The sequence below is a fragment of the Centrocercus urophasianus genome, unplaced genomic scaffold (assembly GCF_019232065.1).
Source record: "Centrocercus urophasianus isolate 14NV4802_14NV808 unplaced genomic scaffold, USGS_Curo_1.0 seq_19, whole genome shotgun sequence".
Classification (NCBI taxonomy): Eukaryota; Metazoa; Chordata; class Aves; order Galliformes; family Phasianidae; genus Centrocercus; species Centrocercus urophasianus.
The window spans coordinates 8,615,234-8,633,430 of NW_024884744.1; the positions used below are offsets into that span (position 1 = coordinate 8,615,234).

General features: G+C 52.9%; 2 protein-coding genes and 3 non-coding genes across 5 annotated transcripts; all 5 read left to right on the forward strand.

The window, feature by feature from the left end:
• The first annotated feature begins 882 nt into the window (after nt 1–882).
• Nucleotides 883–3,693, forward strand: NMUR1 (neuromedin U receptor 1). Its single transcript, XM_042820322.1, has 3 exons — nt 883–951; nt 1,386–2,282; nt 2,800–3,693. Exons 2-3 carry the CDS (start codon nt 1,388–1,390, stop codon nt 3,237–3,239), a joined length of 1,335 nt encoding a protein of 444 aa, XP_042676256.1. The 5' UTR covers nt 883–951; nt 1,386–1,387; the 3' UTR covers nt 3,240–3,693.
• Nucleotides 3,694–9,044: 5,351 nt separating this feature from the next.
• On the forward strand, nt 9,045–16,508 carry NCL (nucleolin). The gene is made up of 15 exons (XM_042820312.1): nt 9,045–9,155; nt 9,667–9,774; nt 10,519–10,804; nt 11,098–11,250; nt 11,649–11,828; nt 12,046–12,129; nt 12,378–12,513; nt 12,858–12,994; nt 13,433–13,559; nt 13,678–13,811; nt 14,169–14,304; nt 14,404–14,555; nt 15,059–15,185; nt 15,598–15,824; nt 16,015–16,508. Exons 1-15 carry the CDS (start codon nt 9,138–9,140, stop codon nt 16,095–16,097), a joined length of 2,088 nt encoding a protein of 695 aa, XP_042676246.1. The 5' UTR covers nt 9,045–9,137; the 3' UTR covers nt 16,098–16,508.
• Nucleotides 12,239–12,307, forward strand: LOC122161636. The gene has a single exon (XR_006169240.1). It is a non-coding gene; the product is annotated as a small nucleolar RNA SNORD82 (small nucleolar RNA).
• Nucleotides 14,684–14,760, forward strand: LOC122161637. Its single transcript, XR_006169241.1, has one exon. It is a non-coding gene; the product is annotated as a small nucleolar RNA SNORD20 (small nucleolar RNA).
• On the forward strand, nt 15,343–15,489 carry LOC122161634. Its single transcript, XR_006169238.1, has one exon. It is a non-coding gene; the product is annotated as a small nucleolar RNA SNORA75 (small nucleolar RNA).
• Nucleotides 16,509–18,197: the final 1,689 nt, after the last annotated feature.

The following is an 18,197-nucleotide window of genomic DNA, read 5'->3' on the forward strand; positions in this document are numbered from 1 at the left end:
AGAAAAGAAAAGAAAAGAAAAGAAAAGAAAAGAAAAGAAAAGAAAAGGAAGGCACATGTTTTTGGAGAGAGAGGGGCTGCGGGGGGAGAGGAGCAGCTTGTCACGGTGCACTGGGACATGTGAGCGCAGGGGATGTGGGGGGGGTGTGCGTGTGCACGTGTGCACATGCCTGCAGAGCGGGGTTGTTACCCTGCAGCCGGTGGGGGCTGATCAGTGCAGAGGACAGGCAGACTGATAGACAGACAGATGGACAAACAGACAGGCTCACAGATAGACAGACAGATGGACGGTCAGGCAGCGGGAGGGATCCGAGCCCGGTGCACGGCGAGAGGTGATGCCGCGATCGCAGCGGCGATGGGCTCCAGCTCGGGCAGCCGGCGACGGGGAGGACCCAGGGGTTGCACATCTGGGAGCCCGGAGACCTCGAGCAGCCGCCGGCTCCTTCTGCGCCCTCCCTGCAGAATTCCGTCCAACTCCGGCCCCCGCGCCCGCTAGTGTCGGCAGAGCAGCGCTGATCGATGCCTCCTTCGCTACGCAAATGGCAAATCAGCGCGTTGTGAAGGCTGCTGGTGGGGATGGAGACGGCCGTGCTGCCCTCCCCCGGGACTCTCTCGAGTCAATGGAGTTTATGACTTTAACGTATTTCCTCTCCCCTCCTGAAGAGCATCTCCTCCGCTGTGCCACTTTGCCGGCGAGGTTCCAGCCCCCGGTCTGGGATCTGGGTTTGGGGACGGGAGGAAGCCCCCCGGGAGCCCCTCGCTGACGGAGGAGAGCAGCGGAGAGGGGCAGCGGGCTGCCGAGAGCGGAGCTCCAAGTGGAAAGCAGGATTCCTTTCTCCTGCCTCTTAAGGCAGCGACGTCTCCATCCCCTCCTTTGATCCCTCCCCGTCCAATCCCGTCTGATATAGGGGTACTGGGACCTTATCCTGCATCCGGAGCTTCCCAGCGAGACGTAAGTCCTTCCTGGAGAGGAAGATTAATTTTCCCCTCGGCTATTTTACCTCTCAGCCCCTCTGCATGGAGAGCTGGGGCAATGCATGGCGCAGTCTGGGGTTGGCTTTGGGGCTGTGTCCTGTGGGATAAGAGGAGAGGGGACAGTCCTGCCACGGTGTCCCCACAGGTGGGATGAAGGGGCCACTGTGGGTCAGGGAGCCGCCAGGACTGTTTGTAGATGGAAAACGGGGTAAGGGGAGCATGGGGTTCCTATAGGGGGAGCTTTGGAAAATTATGGGTGCTTTCCCAAAGGAAAAGCTTTGGCTGGGGCAGGATGGGGGTGCTGAGCTGTGGTGATTGGCAGTCTTGTAACCCTGATGGGAAGAGAGGATTGGGCTCAGGAGCAGCAGAGGGTTTGGGAGAACACCCGGTGAACTGCCACGTCTCCCGTAGCCATGAATCCTTACATCAACTGCTTCAGCCCTGAGCTCCCCCTGTCCCAGCAAGACTTCCCCATGGAGCCCCCCAGCCCCGACCTCTGCAACAGGACTCACCCTGACGCTTTATTCGACCCCAAAGATGCCAACCTGACGGAGGAGCAGCTGCGACATAAATACTTAGGGCCTCGGAGATCCAACTTCTTCATCCCTGTCTGCGTGATCTACCTGCTGATCTTTGCTGTGGGGGCAGTGGGCAACACACTCACCTGCATCGTCATCCTCCAGCACCGCTTCATGAGGACACCCACGAATTACTACCTGTTCAGTCTGGCTGTGTCTGACCTGCTGGTGCTGCTGCTGGGAATGCCGCTGGAGCTGTATGACATGTGGAGCAATTACCCCTTCCTGCTGGGGGCTGGGGGCTGTTACTTCAAGACGTTGCTCTTTGAGGCCGTCTGCTTCGCTTCCATCCTCAACGTCACCGCCCTGAGCGTGGAGCGCTACATTGCCGTGGTGCACCCACTCAAAGCTAAGTATGTGGTGACCAGGAACCATGCCAAGAGGGTCATCATCACCATCTGGGTGGTGTCAGTCATCTGCTCCATCCCCAACACCAGCATCCATGGGCTGCAACCTCTCTATGTGCCTGGCCGGGGCCGCGTGCCTGATTCGGAGATCTGCACCCTGGTGAAGCCACGCTTGACCTACAATCTCATCATCCAGATCACCACCATCGTCTTCTTCTTCCTGCCCATGGGGACCATCAGCATCCTCTACCTGCTTATCGGCCTGCAGCTCAAGAAAGAGAAGATGCTGGAGGCCCTGGGGGCCAAGTCCAGTGGTGACAATGACTATCACAGAGTCCAGGGACAGAAGAAGGTGAAGAGGAGGCAGGTCACGAAGATGCTGTGTGAGTCTGAGACTGGGGACAGGCAAAGCCAATTGGGGTGTTGGAAGGGTGCTGGGAGGAAAGTGGGGTCTCGGTAATCCTTGGTGTCACGGGTTTTCTCTAGATATACACATAACACTTGGTCGTCCTGGAGGAAGGCTGTGGGGGCAAAGGCAGAGCTGGTGGCTGTGGTCCAGCAGTGGGGTCTGTTTGTGGTGGCTCACCCAGGAGAGCCCTGGGTAAGAAAAGGAAAGGGACAAGGCTGGGGCAGTGGATCTTTCCCTCCCCTAGACCAGATTATTGTGCCCTACAACCTCGGGGTTGTGGTTGACTCCAATCCTACTCCATCCCATGGCCATGAGGCTCTGACCTGAGGCTTGACCAAAGCACCCTCTGTCCCACTACTCTCCCTTCCCTGTCCCTTCCCCCAGCAGCCCCTGACTGCCTCCCCAGCATTGGGGCACCAAGTATGGAGGCAAAAAAGGGCATTGGGATGTTGAGCACCATACCCCACTAACAACAGCCCCTGACTCTGCAGTCGTGCTGGTGGTGGTGTTTGGGATCTGCTGGGCCCCCTTCCACACCGATCGTCTCGTCTGGAGCTTCATCTCCACCTGGACTGGCCCCATGCTCCACATGTTCCAGTACGTCCACATCATTTCAGGCATCTTCTTCTACCTGAGCTCGGCCGCCAACCCCATCCTCTACAACCTGATGTCCACCCGCTTCCGTGAGATGTTCAAGGAGGTGATGTGTCACCCCGGCCAGCACCCGCCGGGCTCATGCAAGCACTCACCCAGCGTCACCCATGCCACCACCCGTAGCACTGAGTGTGAGCCCATGCCCAGTGCCAATGGGCTGCCCCTCTCTGATGCTGAGGAGTACGAGATGGTGGAAATGAAGGAGATGGAGGAGATGGAGGAGATGGAGGAGATGGAGGGTGGCCAGGCTGTCACGCATGCCACATCCCTCTGCTGAATAGCAAGAGGACATGGAGGAACCAAAACAGCTTCCCCACCATCAGCATTGGCATCACCATCACCACAGCATCCATCTGCAGGATGGAGGGAAGCGATGGGGCCGTGCATCACCGTGCTGTTCCAGCAGGAGCAGGGCTACTTCTCCAGGTGTGCTGCCAGGCTGCTTCTCTTGGCTGCTCCAGGGATATGGAGACCATCCCTTGCCTCACTATGACCAGGTTGCATTGCATCCTCTGCACTCATCACTGGGGCCAGACAAAGCCAGGACATCATGGTGTCACAAGGCCCCCCTCATCCCCACCCTGCATGAGCTGTTCCTCACCCAAGAATCACAAATCAGAGCCATTCTTCCTCAATTTGTGCCCTAATTGCATTCCCTGGGACTCAGACCTGTCCCCACTACCCCGCTATCCTCCCACGTGCTGACAACAGTAATAGGCACCGTCCCTTCATCCCCTTCCTGCATATCCACACATCTTTGTGCAATAAATTTGCCGGGGAAGGTGATGATGGCAGCTCCTGCCCCTAAAGGCACCCCAAAACGTGCCACCATGCTTTGATGGCTCTCGAGGGTCTTTGCTCACTTGAGGTAGGGAAGGTGCGAGAGGGACACACGATGCATGGGGCCGCCCCTGGAATGGAGATGATCAATCTATCCCCAGACACGCTGCTGGGAAAATGTCACAAAATGCCACAGCAGGTGGGCAGGCAGGCTGGCTCCCCCCGGCTGGAGGGGCTGATCGATTTGCTGTCTGGGATCAATGCTGCTGCCATCCTGGTGCGCACAGGATCCTCCCATGGGATGGAATATCAGCACTCCAAACTGCCTCCCCATGGCTACCAGAGCAGGTAACCCCAGTTTTCCCCCAGCCAGGATGTGTGCTCATAAAACTCCCTCCTGTGTCCCGCTGACCCAGCCCCAGCTCACAGCCCCTGTCCCATTAGCAAAGTGTTTCCCTTTGGGATCCTGTTGTGCAGATGAATGTGGGGCTGCATTAACCTCTGCCCTTCAGGATCCTCTCAGCTGCTCTCCAGATCACGTCAACATGGCAAAGTGCATCGATCTCCATTTTCTCCCCTCTCTATCTCCTATCGCTCCCAGTCCCAGGCAGCCACGGGCGGAGGTGACGGATGCCTCCTTGATGGCTGTTATTGCCCCATTATGCCTCATAAGGTCACTTCCCCAGATGGGAACCTCTGGGGAATGGCTTTTTAATTGGCAGTCAATAGCATTCTATTGCGCAGCAACAGCAAGCGGAGTTTCAGGTCCGTCATGCCCCACCTTGGGGCAGCAGGGAAGTCAGGGGACTAAACACCTTGGCCAAGGGACAGCAGAAGGTGACCCCCCCTGGGGTTATGTCCCCAGCTGTCCCCTGGCACAGCCATGCTCCATGTGTCTCCACCGCCTCTTCTTGGCTGCTCAGTTTGCTCTTTGAGATGCAGGAGGGGAAGCTGGTGGTGATGGTCCAGCAGTGTGTATCAGGTGCTGATGCTGGGGCTGTTCAGAGATTTGTTTATGATCACCCCAAAGAGAATCTGAGGGCAAACCTCAACTCCTCCAGCCACTGTTTTGGGACAGCACATGGGGACAACCCTGTGGCTCCATGTCACCATCCCTGCTGCAGGCTTGGTCAAGTGCTTGTATGTGTTGCACAGATATGTGGCTGGTGATAAGGTGCTCCTGCAGGATGAATCAGAGGGATTACCCCTGCTGGGGACTATGCACAGAGGTGATGGCTGGGACAAGCCATGGATGAATGATGGGGTCAGGGTTTGGGGCTGTGTAGGCACCCCCACATCTCCCAGCCATGCCATCAGCCATGGCATGATCAGATGTCCCCTGTGGCAGGATGGACACTGTGCTAGAAGGTCTCCAAAACAACGCCTGCAATGGGTTTGCTCTGAGCTGGGGGACATTTCTCTCTGTCCCCACAGTTCGGAGCACGTGCCTGGCTCAAGCTCTGCACCGCCACCTTCTCTCCAAATGGTTCATTTCCCAAGAGCTGCTTCTCAAAAGTTGTCATCTGTCCTCTGAGATTTACAGCAGTGCCTTCCCAGCAGCCGATCCCATTGGAACCCGCTGTGGCCAAACCCCACGTGCTCACACCGCGGCACAGCAAATCCCCCTGGCCGTGCAGCACCCCTTGATGGTGCCTCCAATTCAAAGATTTATCACCTTCGCTTGGGGATTAAAAAGAAATCCATCTGTGAGGCTGCCCCAGCCTTGTAAGGCTTTTTGTGCCGGGGTTGTTTGCAACGGCCATGGCTTTTTTTCTTTCCTTGACAGAGCCAAAACTCAGTTTTACAGCAGTTTTCCCAGACGGTTGGAGCTGTGATGGATGGCACTGGGAATGCCAGCAGATTCTTCACCACCCCTCCCCAAAAGCAGAGGGGGGTGGTGGTTTTTGCTTGCTTCACATGACTGTGGGTGGGGGAAAGCTCACATGGACAGTGTTTGCAAAGCCCTTGTGGCTGGATCTAGGACTAGGGCTGTGCAAATGGAGATGGAGCATCAGTGTCAGAGATATGCTCGGATCCCATTCCTCCCAGCAGGGCCGTGGGAAGCACAGAGGGACCTCAGATCCCTTCCCAGCCCTGCAGCTGTGTGCAGGGACGATTGGCCACCAGCAGCCAAGCATCACTTGCACCTGTTCCTGCTGCAACATGGTAAGGACGATGGAACTGATGTCCCAGCAGCACCTGCTTTGGTTTATGGGGATAGTTTGGTTAAGAAAGGAAAGTGATGCACAATTAGCATGGATGAGAGATGGCATGGTAGCATGTGGGGCAGCCATCTGGGGCCAAGGGGAGTGTTATCTTCAAGGTGGGGTGGTGATGCTCACCTGGGTGGGGACAAGAGACATGGGTGCCTTGGTCCTCTGTGTATTTCCTGCCTTCCTCTTGGCGTGTGAATGGTAAAGTAGCTCTGTGACGGGCGCGTTGTACCCTCTAAGGCCACATGGTCTTGCCCATGGACCCCTCCAAAAAAGTCCATCACAGTCACTGACATTGTTCAAGAGCTCAGGAAGGCCCAGGCAGGATGGAGCACCTTGCACTGTGAAAAGGAAGGCTGTGATGTTCAGACTAGAAAAAGATAAAACTCATCTAATTTTCTATACATTTTGGACAGCCAAGGCACCAAAGCCAAGCAAGAACCCAAGAGCTGGCCCTGCTGCCAAGCAGTTATAGCAGCTTTAATTACAGGGCTTCATTTCTCCTTGTGTTCGCTGTGGCAGCCAGGGAAGTTTCATCTTCTCCTGTTGGGACAATTGAACGCGACACATTGGAGAAAGCTGTCAGAGACACAGAGCAGATTTCTCTCATTATCTTTCCTTTGCTGCCTGACAGCTGCCAGCACAGCCAGAAAAAGCAAAGGGAGAAATGCAAACCCCTTCTTCTGCTCCCCCACTGGCTCAGCTCTGTCCCCATGCACAATGACCCCACCAGCACTTGGCCACACTTAATTTCTCTTGCAGTTTCCCTTCTAGTATTCAGGTTTCCACTGGTTCCTCCTTATGGAGCACCCATGAGTGCTTTCAGGATGGTCTGCTCCCATGTGCCATCCTCCTGCAGCTCGTTCGTTCCTTCAATACATCCTTCAGAGGGTTATGGCTGAAGCACAAAGCTGCACTAACACCACACCACCCACCTCCTGTAACCTCACTGCAGTTTGCTTTTTCACCACTTTTCTGAGGATGAAGCTCATTTCATTCTCAGAAGGGATTTTCTAGAGGAAACGGCATCCCGAGCTCTCCACCCCAGGACGCAGACCACAAAATGTAACTTCCCAAAGCTGAACGTAGCAATAAAATCTGCTAGGATGTCACTTCTTCCACTCAGGATAACTGCTTTTCCAAGGCATGGTGCACCCAGGGAGCCCATTCTCCTGGGTGAGGCAGAAAGTGACAACTGGATATAAATTATATTAACAGGCCTTTTATTGGACAGATGCTCCACGATAAGACTATGGTAAGGGACAGAGAAAGTAATGAAGGCAAACGGTGCAGTGCCGTGGGGAGACAAATCAAATAAGGGTCTGACAGCACGGTCTGCACTTGTTTGCTCGGAGGGAATGGCTCTCAGCTCAGTGAAAATCATTGTCTCTGCATGTCTGGTCCCAAATTTGTGTCCCAGTCTGGTTCACTTTTCTCCAGCCACGGGTTTTTGAGAGTTCATTCATGAGATGACTATGGGGACATCCCCTGGGGAACACCAGCCAATGCTGGGCTCACAGGGCCAGGTGCCACCAGACCATTTCCAGGCACTGTACTGCTTTCTGCCACACTGGTTCCTGGCTGTGCACTTTCTCAAAGAGCGATCCTTTGCTTTTCGGGGTCCCTCCTCCTCCACCTAAACAGCGTTTTTGCCACAATCGGAGCTGCTAAACCTGTTTTGGCCACATTACTCCACGCTGATGCTGCAGATGGCTGCAGCCCTGCCTTGGCCCTGAGGCTCCCTCTGAGCTGTGCTGCAGAGCTAACACGGGGCTTTGGGGCACCCTGGGCACTCAGAGGTGGCTCCTGCAGCACGTGGAGGTTGGGAGTCTGAGTGATCATATTCCACAAGTGCGTGTGACAGACACAGTGATGCTAGCAGTGTCCCCCTGCCTTACCTCCATTCCTCCCTATGGTGTCAGTCTGTCTGCAGGCTGGCAAGAGATTCCCGGGTCCCCCTGAGCATCCAGGGGTATCTCTTCACACCACATACGACTTCATTCATTCACAGTCCCCACCTCTTTTCTTTAGGTTTTCTCCCCCAGGTCAGGGGCTTTTCTCCAGCAGCCCAGGAAGGGCAGAGGGAATACGGGGGTGAGCCTGGTGCCCTGGGGACAGAGCTGGACTCCAGTAATACCACACCGGGGGTGCAGTGCCAGGGGCTGCCCAGGACCATTTACACCCAATATTGCATGCACTGAAATAAAACCCCACAGGAATATTATCTCCCAATGAACAAATTCAGTGTCATCCATCGTGCGGATGCAGTTTACTTTTCTCCAAGGATAGGAGCACAGTTGGGGTCCTTCAAGGCAAGCATCACGCCAGCAGCTGCTCACACTCCTGCTTCAGGACTCACACTAGTGCTGCCGCAGCGCCGCAGAAGAGGGGTCGGTGCCGGAGCGGGGGTTAATATCGGGGCTGAGGGGCACGGGCAGAGCAAGACAGATTCCGACCCCATAATTTTGGAACCCCTGACCCCAACGCCATAATTTAGGAGCTCCCGAATAAAACAGCAGCCCCGGCCTCCCCCCCCATCCCCCTTCTAGTACCTGAGCAGCCTGGAAGCCAGCTCCCAGCTCCCAGCTCCATCAGGGCTGCTGAGCCCTCCCGGTGCCCCCTACACCCCCCCCCCGCTGCCCCCTGCCCGGCCCCACCACGTGGCCCGCTGCCCGCCACGTGCTCTCCCGCGGTCCCGGACACGCCCGCTCTCCGCTAAGAGCTCCGTCCAATCAGAGCGCAGGCATCGAGCTGCCGCCTTCTTACTGGTCTCCCCACTTCCTCGAGGGCGGGCGTTAAGATCCCAAGTTCTCGTCCCACATCTCGCGGGCTTTCCACTTGCTGCACGCTGTAACGCGCTCTCCCGTTGGTTGATGATAAAGCCACGTCGATTGGCGAATGGGCTCGAGGGGCGGAAGCGGCGATTGGCCGCCCGGCGGGGCGCGAGCGCCGATTGGACAGAGCGGGGGCGGAGTGGGCGGGGCGAAGCCGAGGGCTAGGCAAGCCAGCGGAAGGGCCGTGCGCTCGCTCTTTCGTTTCAGTCCCCGGTCTGCATCGGCAGCGCCGCGCCGCCGCTCCCGGGGCCCGCTCCGTTCCCCGCCGTAACCCCCCCAGGGACGCGCACTCCCGCCCCCCGAAGCAGTTCGGCCGCCGCCCCAGCGCCGCCAGGCACCGCCGCCATCATGGTGAAGCTCGCCAAGGTGAGGCCTTCGGGCGGGGCCTTCGGGCGCGGCGGGGCCTCCGGCTCTGAGCCCGCGGGGCCGGGCCCAAGGGGGGACCGGGGCTCGCCGCGCTTCTTCCCGCCGTCGCCAGCGCCGCGCGGCCGTTCCCGGCCCTCTCGCCCGTTCTTTTTTCCTTCACAGTGAAAATGGCGGCGAGGGGAGGGGCGCGCGCGCGCGCGGTGGGAGAGGTTTCGAGCGCGCCCCCCTCCCCCTCCCCCGTTCTTCCTCCATGTTGGCGCGCGCGGGGCGGGAGAGGGGTCTGCGTAGGGGGGTCACGGAGGGGGGGGGGGAAAGGGGGGGGGCGGCCACGTGGTGCAGCGGAGAGCGAACACGTGGAGGTGGGGGAGGAACGGGGACACCACGCGGGGAGCTCCGGGCCGGGCGGGGCGTGTTGGGCCGCCACGTGGTTGGGGTGATTGTCCGCCCCGCGGCGCGCCCGGTGCTTTCAGTTGTACCGCAACGCGTTCTCACGGTCCCTTCTCTCCCGCAGACTCCCAAGAACCAAATGAAGCAGAAAAAAATGGCGCCTCCCCCCAAAAAGGTCGAGGAAAGCGAGGAGGAAGAGTCCTCCGATTTAGAGGAAAGCAGTGGGGAAGAGGTAGGCCGTCTATGGAGCGTGTGCAGCCACGAGCTTCAGAAGTGGCTGAGAGTTATGGGGGGATGTGGTGGGGAATCCACGCTGGTAAACAGCTTGGGGGGATGTTCGTTGTGCCTGAAGGATTAACTGGATTACGTAAGGGGAAAGCAGTGAGGGAAGAACTGGCTGAGCAGCTCAAGCCGTGCTTCCTGGCGTTGGAAGGACTGTGGGGATCTTAAAGCTGGTCTGAGTAGCTAAGAGTGAGTGAATGGTTAATTCATCAGCAGTAACTGATTTATTGCACACCTAATGCACAGGAGTGAAAACTTCAAGGTGTTGGTTCCTGTTGAAGGGAAGGAGGGATTGTTGGGATTGGTTCAGCAGACAGTTGCTGGATGTTTTGCTGTTAACCTGTTAAAAGCTGCTTTCAAACTACAGCAATTCAACAGAATAGGCAAACAAGGTAAAAAAGCAAAAATTAGTGTAAGAAAAATAAGTTTTTTAGATTGTAGTTATTCGTGTTTTAACTGAATTAATGGAACAGGCAGAACAGGTGCAGCAGTGGCACAGAAAAAGCAAGAATCTCAATTAATTTGTTGTAAGGAGCTAGTTACATGCTTGCTGCAGCTCCTAAAGTGCCAGCTTCATGAGTTCTGCAGAGTTCTAAATGACTGTCAAGGCATAATGTCACTGAGGGGTCACTTTCATCAGTTTGGTATCCCATGAGGGGCAGCACGAGTCTCACATTCAATAAATCTCTTTCAGATGATGGTCCCTCCAAAGAAACAACAAAAAGCAGCAGTTACACCAGCCAAGAAGGCTGCTACCCCTGCAAAGAAGGCTGCCACTCCTGCAAAAAAGGCAGTGACGCCAGCCAAGAAGGCTGTGGCTACTCCAGCTAAAAAGGCTGTTGCTCCATCACCCAAAAAGGCTGCTGTCTTAGGCAAAGGAGCGAAAAATGGCAAGAATGCCAAGAAGCAAGAGAGCGAGGAAGAAGATGAAGACGATGAGGAAGATGACGAAGAAGATGAAGACGAAGAGGAGGAGTCTGGTAAGTTACTTTTGGAACTCATTTCTGTCTTTGTGAGTTGACCAAAGTTGGCTCGGTCTTGTAGGTGAAATTGATTACTTTTGAAGTTGACAGTGCAGCAAAATGCAGCATACAGAAGGGCAGGGAGGGAGGAAAGTTGGGGCTTTGGTAAATGTTGGAGAACTTTCCATACTGCAGCTGTGTTACTTGTAGTGTGTGCCACACCTTTTGAGTTTTCTCGGATGAAGCAAAGTGCCTGGCAGAGTTTGAACACTGAGTGCTATGGATAAAGGCTTATTGTACTGTTGTGGTAGATGAGGAAGAGGAACCAGCAATGCCTGTGAAGCCTGCAGCCAAAAAATCCGCAGCAGCTGTACCAGCCAAAAAGCCTGCAGTTGTGCCAGCAAAGCAGGAATCTGAGGACGAGGAAGATGAGGAGGAGGATGAGGAGGACGAGGAGGATGAAGGTATGTGGTCCATAAAGGATTTAGAGAAACGAAAGGTTTGGAAAATATAGTTGTGAAAGTGTTGGATGCTTCCAGGGAGCTCAGTGGAGGGGTGGGTTAGTGGGAGTGATGCAGTGTGTCTGTGTCCAGTTAGTGCCCAGCTGCCTTTAGCTGGCAACCAGTGTCTGTCAGATATGGCAGGAGTGTTTATTTTTCTACTGTTGGGGAAAATGAAAACCTTAAGAGATGTTAGTGCAGTAAAAGCTGAGATACAGGCAGGACACTGAAACACTACAAAACTCTTCCTGAGAACATATAAGCTTCATGAGGAATACGAAACTGTAGAGCTGAGTGTTTTTTAGACTCGAAAATGGCTTCATCTGGAATGCTCCTGAAATCTCACACTCAACCTGTTGCAGAGTCTGAAGATGAGGCCATGGACACAACACCAGTTCCTGTGAAGAAACCTCCTCCAGCCAAGGCTGCTCCAGCTAAAGCCAAGGCAGAGTCTGAAGATGAGGAAGATGAAGAAGATGAGGATGAAGATGAGGAGGATGAAGATGATGAAGAGGAGGATGAGGAAGAAAGTGAGGATGAAAGTGAGTTTATATATCATAGTTTTCCATAGTAGCCAAAAAAGTGTCCAAGCAAAATTTTTCTTTGTGTTGTAGTCATTAGGACTGAAGAATTGGTAATGCTGGCCTTCTGTTTGAGCAGTGAAGATTTTAAGAGTCCTGTATTGATACAGCGCAGGAGAAGCTGTTGTTCTGTTCATGTACTTCTATTCCAGTGTTGTTTCTTGTTCCCTAACCACAGAACCTGTCAAGGAAGCACCTGGAAAGAGGAAAAAAGAAATGGCCAACAAGAGTGCACCAGAGGCCAAGAAAAAGAAAACAGAAAGTAAGTGACGTGGGGTCACAAGTGATGCTCATTTGAGTTGTTGGACTGCTGGGTGAGGTGTGTAGTAATGGTGAAGGGGCTGTGGATGTTCAGTGTTTTCTTTTTCCTCAGCACGAATGATGATCAGAAGGGACTTAATACTGAAATGTGATGTCAGTTTTGAGCAAAACTGATGTGCTAATGCTGTAAGCAATCTAATTTCCAACTCTCTTCATTTGCCTTATGTTCCAATGTCTTTTCATTCAAAGCACCTGCTTCAGCTTTCTCACTCTTTGTGAAAAACTTGACCCCCACCAAGGACTACGAAGAACTGAGAACTGCCATCAAAGAATTCTTTGGCAAGAAAAATCTCCAGGTCTCAGAAGTCAGAATTGGTTCTTCCAAGTAAGTTCCTCTGTGGAATTGTGCTGCTTCTTTCTTTGACTTGGCAGCCGTTCATGTGGATGGCTGTGACTAATTCCCTTTGGGGTGCTGGAGTGCTTGTTGGATAGCAAATGGAAGCTGGAAGAGGGACTGGAATGCGTGTAGTGCTGATGGTGGTGGTGTACTTCAGGAGTGCACTAATCCCTAAAGGGAGAACTGCTGTTCTCTGCTGCTAGTTATCTGTGCTGGCCTGCCTGTGTTTTTATTGACACTTTAGCTTGACCACAGTCCCCTGTTCTTGCTTTCTGTATGTGTTTGTTATTAGAAATAGATCAGCTTAAACAGTGAAGCTGCTCTTCTTTCAGGCGGTTTGGCTACGTGGATTTCTTATCTGCTGAAGATATGGATAAAGCTCTTCAGCTGAATGGAAAGAAGCTGATGGGTTTGGAAATCAAACTGGAAAAAGCGAAGAGCAAAGAAAGTCTTAAAGAAAATAAGAAAGGTAGGACTCAGTTCTGAGCTATCTGCACGTTGAAGAAAGGTGGGTGGCATTACTAATGGCTGCTGTGCTGCTCTTAAAAGACATTTCCCTGGTCTGATCCCTGTGTCGTAGTTTCTTGAGTGCTAAAATGGCTGTGCAAGTTCTGACTTGCAAATCTGAAACACTGAGCTGGAAGGAAGTAGTGTAAGTACGTAGTAAGTGCATGAGGAGGGCATGTGGTCCTGTCCTAAGCTTTAGGAGCTGTATTCAGAATTCAGTGCCTTTAGGGAAACAACATAATGGTAACCTAATTAATTTTTGCTCTTGCCTTTTCTGCTTTCGGGACTACAAATCTGTACTGTTCAGGTTTTTTTTTTTTCTGCTGGATTTATTTGGTCTGTCTGCTTGTCGAGAAGGGATATGGAGCAGATGGTGAGAACTTTTCTTTGCTCTTTGCAGAGAGAGATGCTAGAACACTGTTTGTGAAGAATCTGCCCTACCGTGTAACTGAAGAGGAAATGAAAAATGTGTTTGAAAATGCTGTAGAGGTCCGACTAGTACTTAACAAGGAAGGGAGCAGCAAGGGGTATGTAGAGAAACTGTGAAGTGTTTGCTGTTACTGCATTTTGATGTGTTCAGGCATTCAATCCTGAACTTAAGGATTAATTTCCTTGCAGGAATGACTGTCGCTTTCTTTGTTGTAGGATGGCCTATATTGAATTCAAAACAGAAGCTGAGGCAGAAAAAGCACTGGAGGAGAAACAAGGCACAGAGGTTGATGGTCGTGCCATGGTCATTGACTACACTGGTGAGAAGAGCCAACAAGAAAATCAGAAAGGTGTGTTTTCAGATTAACAGTGTGCATGCAGAGGGCAGGACTTTGCTTGTGTCAGAAGCTTGCTAGGGACAGAATGACTTGAAGCACTGCAGCAAAGCTGTAAGATAACAGGCAGGAGCCTTTTCCCTTCCTTGTGCTCCACATGGCATGCACTGCAGGTTTCTCCTGCATGTTTTTGACAAGAAAGGGCAGTTAGTCCAGGTGACCAGAACAGCATTGGTTCTTGGCTTTGTGCCTCACCTCAAAGTGGGAAGGGGGTGCAACAACTGCCATCTCCTTAGGAGGGGACTTTGTGCCCAGAGGTAGAGAGCTCTCCCTCTCTAAGCTTGGACTTGACTCACTGTGTTTCCTTTCTAGGAGGTGGAGAGAGGGAGTCGAAGACGCTGATTGTGAACAACCTGTCCTATGCTGCCTCAGAAGAAACTCTGCAGGAACTGTTTAAAAAAGCTACTTCCATCAAGATGCCACAAAACAACCAGGGCAGGCCTAAAGGGTATGTTTATAACTGAGTCCTCAGTTGGCATGGTGAATGCCTTGCCTCTGCTGATGTGCTGTGCCTCCCAAGCTGACTGAAACCTTCCTCTTCAAATAGGTATGCATTTGTAGAATTTCCCACAGCCGAGGATGCTAAAGAGGCATTGAATTCCTGTAACAACACAGAAATTGAAGGCAGGGCAATCAGGCTGGAATTCAGTTCACCATCGTGGCAGAAAGGGAACATGAATGCAAGAGGAGGATTTAACCGTAAGTGTTCCGTGCCTGATTACTGGATCCTGTGGTAAGAGTGTGCAATTCCTGCCAACTTTTGTCTGCTTCAAGAAACTAACAAAAACACAACAGCAAACAACTGTGAAAGACATGAGTAGATGTGCTGGATGTGATGACTGATTATCTGAAATGCTGATGAAACGATTTCTAAAGTCCTCTAGATAGTCAAGTGCTGATCCAGCAGTGTCTGTTACCCTGTTAGTGTCCGTACTGATTCACTTGTATCTATGGGAGGATGAAAGTGTGTAGAGGGGAATGAATTTGATGGTACCAAGTGGGTCCATTTGGAGGCACTTGGATGTAAGGTTCTGTTTGCAGTTCAGAGAGTTTTCAAGGTCATCTACCTTTGGGTGCCTCAGCCTCCTTTAAAAGTAAAAGCCCTGGGAACTGTTGTTGGAGTCGGTAGTGCAGGCCGAATGTGGTGTTGAGAAGTTAATGGTAGCTTTGCTCAGACTGATCTCTGAATGTTCTTTCCACAGAACAAAGCAAAACATTGTTTGTCAGAGGCCTTTCTGAGGACACAACGGAGGAGACGCTAAGAGAATCGTTTGAAGGCTCTATAAGTGCTCGAATAGTCACAGACAGGGACACTGGCTCTTCTAAAGGGTATGTTAAGCACCACGGGGGGTTCCTTCGGTTCCTGCAGGAGAAAAACATCTGTGTGGTGCAGGGTGTATCTAAGGCTTATGTAGGTGATTCTTAGGAGACAGTAGATGGTGTGGAGCTAGAGGAGGGGGGGCATATAGCTGTGGTTGGGCAGGCTCACTTCTCAATGAGCTCCTTCCTGCCGACAGATCCGTGGCAGCCTATGGATTCGCACGAGAAGGACATTAACAGCTGGGTAGTGGCACACTCACAACGTGGTTCCGTCAGTTGTGATTAGCTGCTTACTGGTTTACAAGTAACAGTTCCAGATGCTACTGTTACCTAAGGGATTGCTGTCAAGTGCCAGTAGGTGGTGCTACGGTTCATGGGTTGCGTGTGGTTTGACTTGTCTTTCTCTTAATCCACTGCCCAGGTTTGGGTTTGTGGACTTCAGCTCCCCAGAGGATGCCAAAGCAGCTAAAGAGGCTATGGAGGATGGAGAGATAGATGGAAACAAAGTGATCCTTGATTTTGCCAAACCAAAGGGTGAATTTCAGCGTGGCGGTGGATTTGGTGGTGGATTTGGTGGTCGTGGTGGCAGAGGAGGCCGAGGAGGAAGAGGTGGATTTGGAGGCAGAGGTGGTGGCAGAGGTTTTGGAGGTAAGTAACCTTCTAAGGCCCATAGTCAAAAATCAGCTGAAGCTGTTCTTGGGGTTACAGGGTGCTGCTCCCATAGAGTGCTGGATGTGAATTTGTTTTCTGTCCTGTACCAGGGAGGGATTTGGAAAGGTAGTGGTGACTGTAGGGGGAGCCATGCATCTTTGTTTCCTGATACATTCTCTTTTTATAGGCAGAGGAGGAGGTGGCTTCCGAGGAGGCAGAGGAGGAGGTGGAGATCACAAGCCACAAGGGAAGAAGATCAAGTTTGAATAAACTTCCCTTTTCCTTTCCCTTCTCTTGATCTCTGAGACTATCTGAAAGGACTCCAGGGGTTTTTATTCTCCTTTTATCTTGGCGGAGCCTTCGGAGGACATTCCAAGGTGCAAAGGAGTACTGTGAGCCACTTGGAAGAAAGAATTTTCATTTCAAGGAAGAACAGCAAGCTATTTTGACTGCTTGCATATTCAAGTGAACTTTTTAACAGAAATGAGCGATAGCTGTGGGAATTTACCCTTTGTCTGTGAGTTGTCTTGAATTTATAATGTTTTACCCATGTACAAAAATATTTTTTTTCCTATAAACTTCTGTAGCATTTTTTTGCTGTAAAAATGCAGAATGTTTTATCATTTGTGCTTCAGCACCCTGTCTTGGACAGATTAAAGGACCTAAACTGGTTCGTGTTAATTCTGTGCCACTATAACAGGGGCTGTGACAAAGTCTGGCTGGAGGCTTCCTGCTTTAGGGTCGCTCTGATCAGTGCAGGCAGCATCCTGCGTTGGCTTTGGCCTGCTCTGTCCCCTCTTCCACTCTACAGGGGCTATGCTTTACACAAGGAAGTATTTCCCTGGACTGCAGCTACTCTTACCCTCTTTCAGAAGGACACTCAGGCTGTCTGTGTTTTATTTCATCCAAAACTGGTACTGGCCTTCTTTCCTGTTGCCTCCTTGGAGTTGAGGCAGTGTCTTGAAGCACAGTAGGGAAGTAACTTGCCTGTCACCAGCGTTGCTCTGGGCATGGGCCAACTCCTGCACCTCTCTCTTTGGCACAGCCCTGATCTCTTGTCTTGCCCAGGGCCTTGGCTGCTGTCCTGCTGCTGTTGGTGGGGCACAATGCTGCCTTTGAGTGATGCAGCGTGCTGGTACAGAAGGCAGGAGGGCAGCTGCTGCTCTTTCAAACACGGGCAGTGTTGCTGACAGCAGGGCAAAGCTGACACAGAGCTGGCACTGTGGCTGCAGCTTTAGGTCCTGCTGAAAGCCGCTCTGGCTCTGACCTGCGTTCCAACCCTGTGCCACTCCAGGCATCTTCCCAGCTCGGCGCTGACCTTCTGCCCTAGTGGAGCAGGGCGAGCGTAGCGCCTGCTGCCTGCCGCTTCCCTTCGCGCATGGCATTCCACGTCAGCGCCGGCCGTACGCAGAAAGAAGCGGCGTTTGGCGGCTGGAGCGGCGCCGCAGAGCGTAGAAAACCCCATTTCCGTAGGGCTGCGTGCAGCGCCGCTCGCCCCGCTGCCATCAGCCATTTTATTTCGGAGGCTGCGCGCCGGCCCGGCGGCAAATGGTCGGAGCGCGGCGGCGGGGCGGGCAGCAGAGGGCGGCAGCAGAGCGGCACCGGGCTGCGGGCTGCGCCGGCGGGAGGGAAAGGCTGGGAGGGGATCTCCTGGTAAGGCTCTACTTCTCTCCCCTCCGGCCCAGCTAAGGCTGTGCCCTTCGACCACCGTGGCCCGTGACCGCGTTTTGTTCCCAGCCATCCAGGCTGTCCTGGCCAGCAGAAACCTGCTAGCAACGACACGAGGTGAAGGCTTGGTTTTTTTCTTTCTTTGAACCCTTTCTTCTTTTAACCTTTATTTTTCTGAAACTAAAATATTCACCGAATCTACGCGGTTCCTGTTTCCCTCCAGGTGAAGAGCAGCGCTGACAGATCTCTGCGTGCTGCTCTGTGCCCCCATGGATGGGATGAGCACACAGCTGTACCCCAGAGCAATGACAGCCGTCACCTCAGGAAGTGCCCCAGGTGAACCCAGGTGAACAGCAGTGAGCCCTGCACCCAGCGGTGCCCTCGGGCCCTGCAGGTACCCGGGGCTGTGGCTCCTTTGGATGCATCATAAATCAATGTCACCATAAACGGAACATCACCAAACATCATCATTTAGCCCCCAGCGCCGCCACCAACAGCCAAGCCCAGGACACAAATGAGCTCTTTCTCTTTTTTCCCTTCAAATCTGCAGCTCATCCCAGCAGACGAAGGACATCTGCAGAGGAGAAGTGGTGTGGCTTGGCACCACAGTGCCTCCTTTGGCTGCTGTACACCCCTTCTTGTTTGTTTTCTAACCTGAGGAACATACAGACTTGGAGTGAATGAAACAGGCACTTTTCCAAA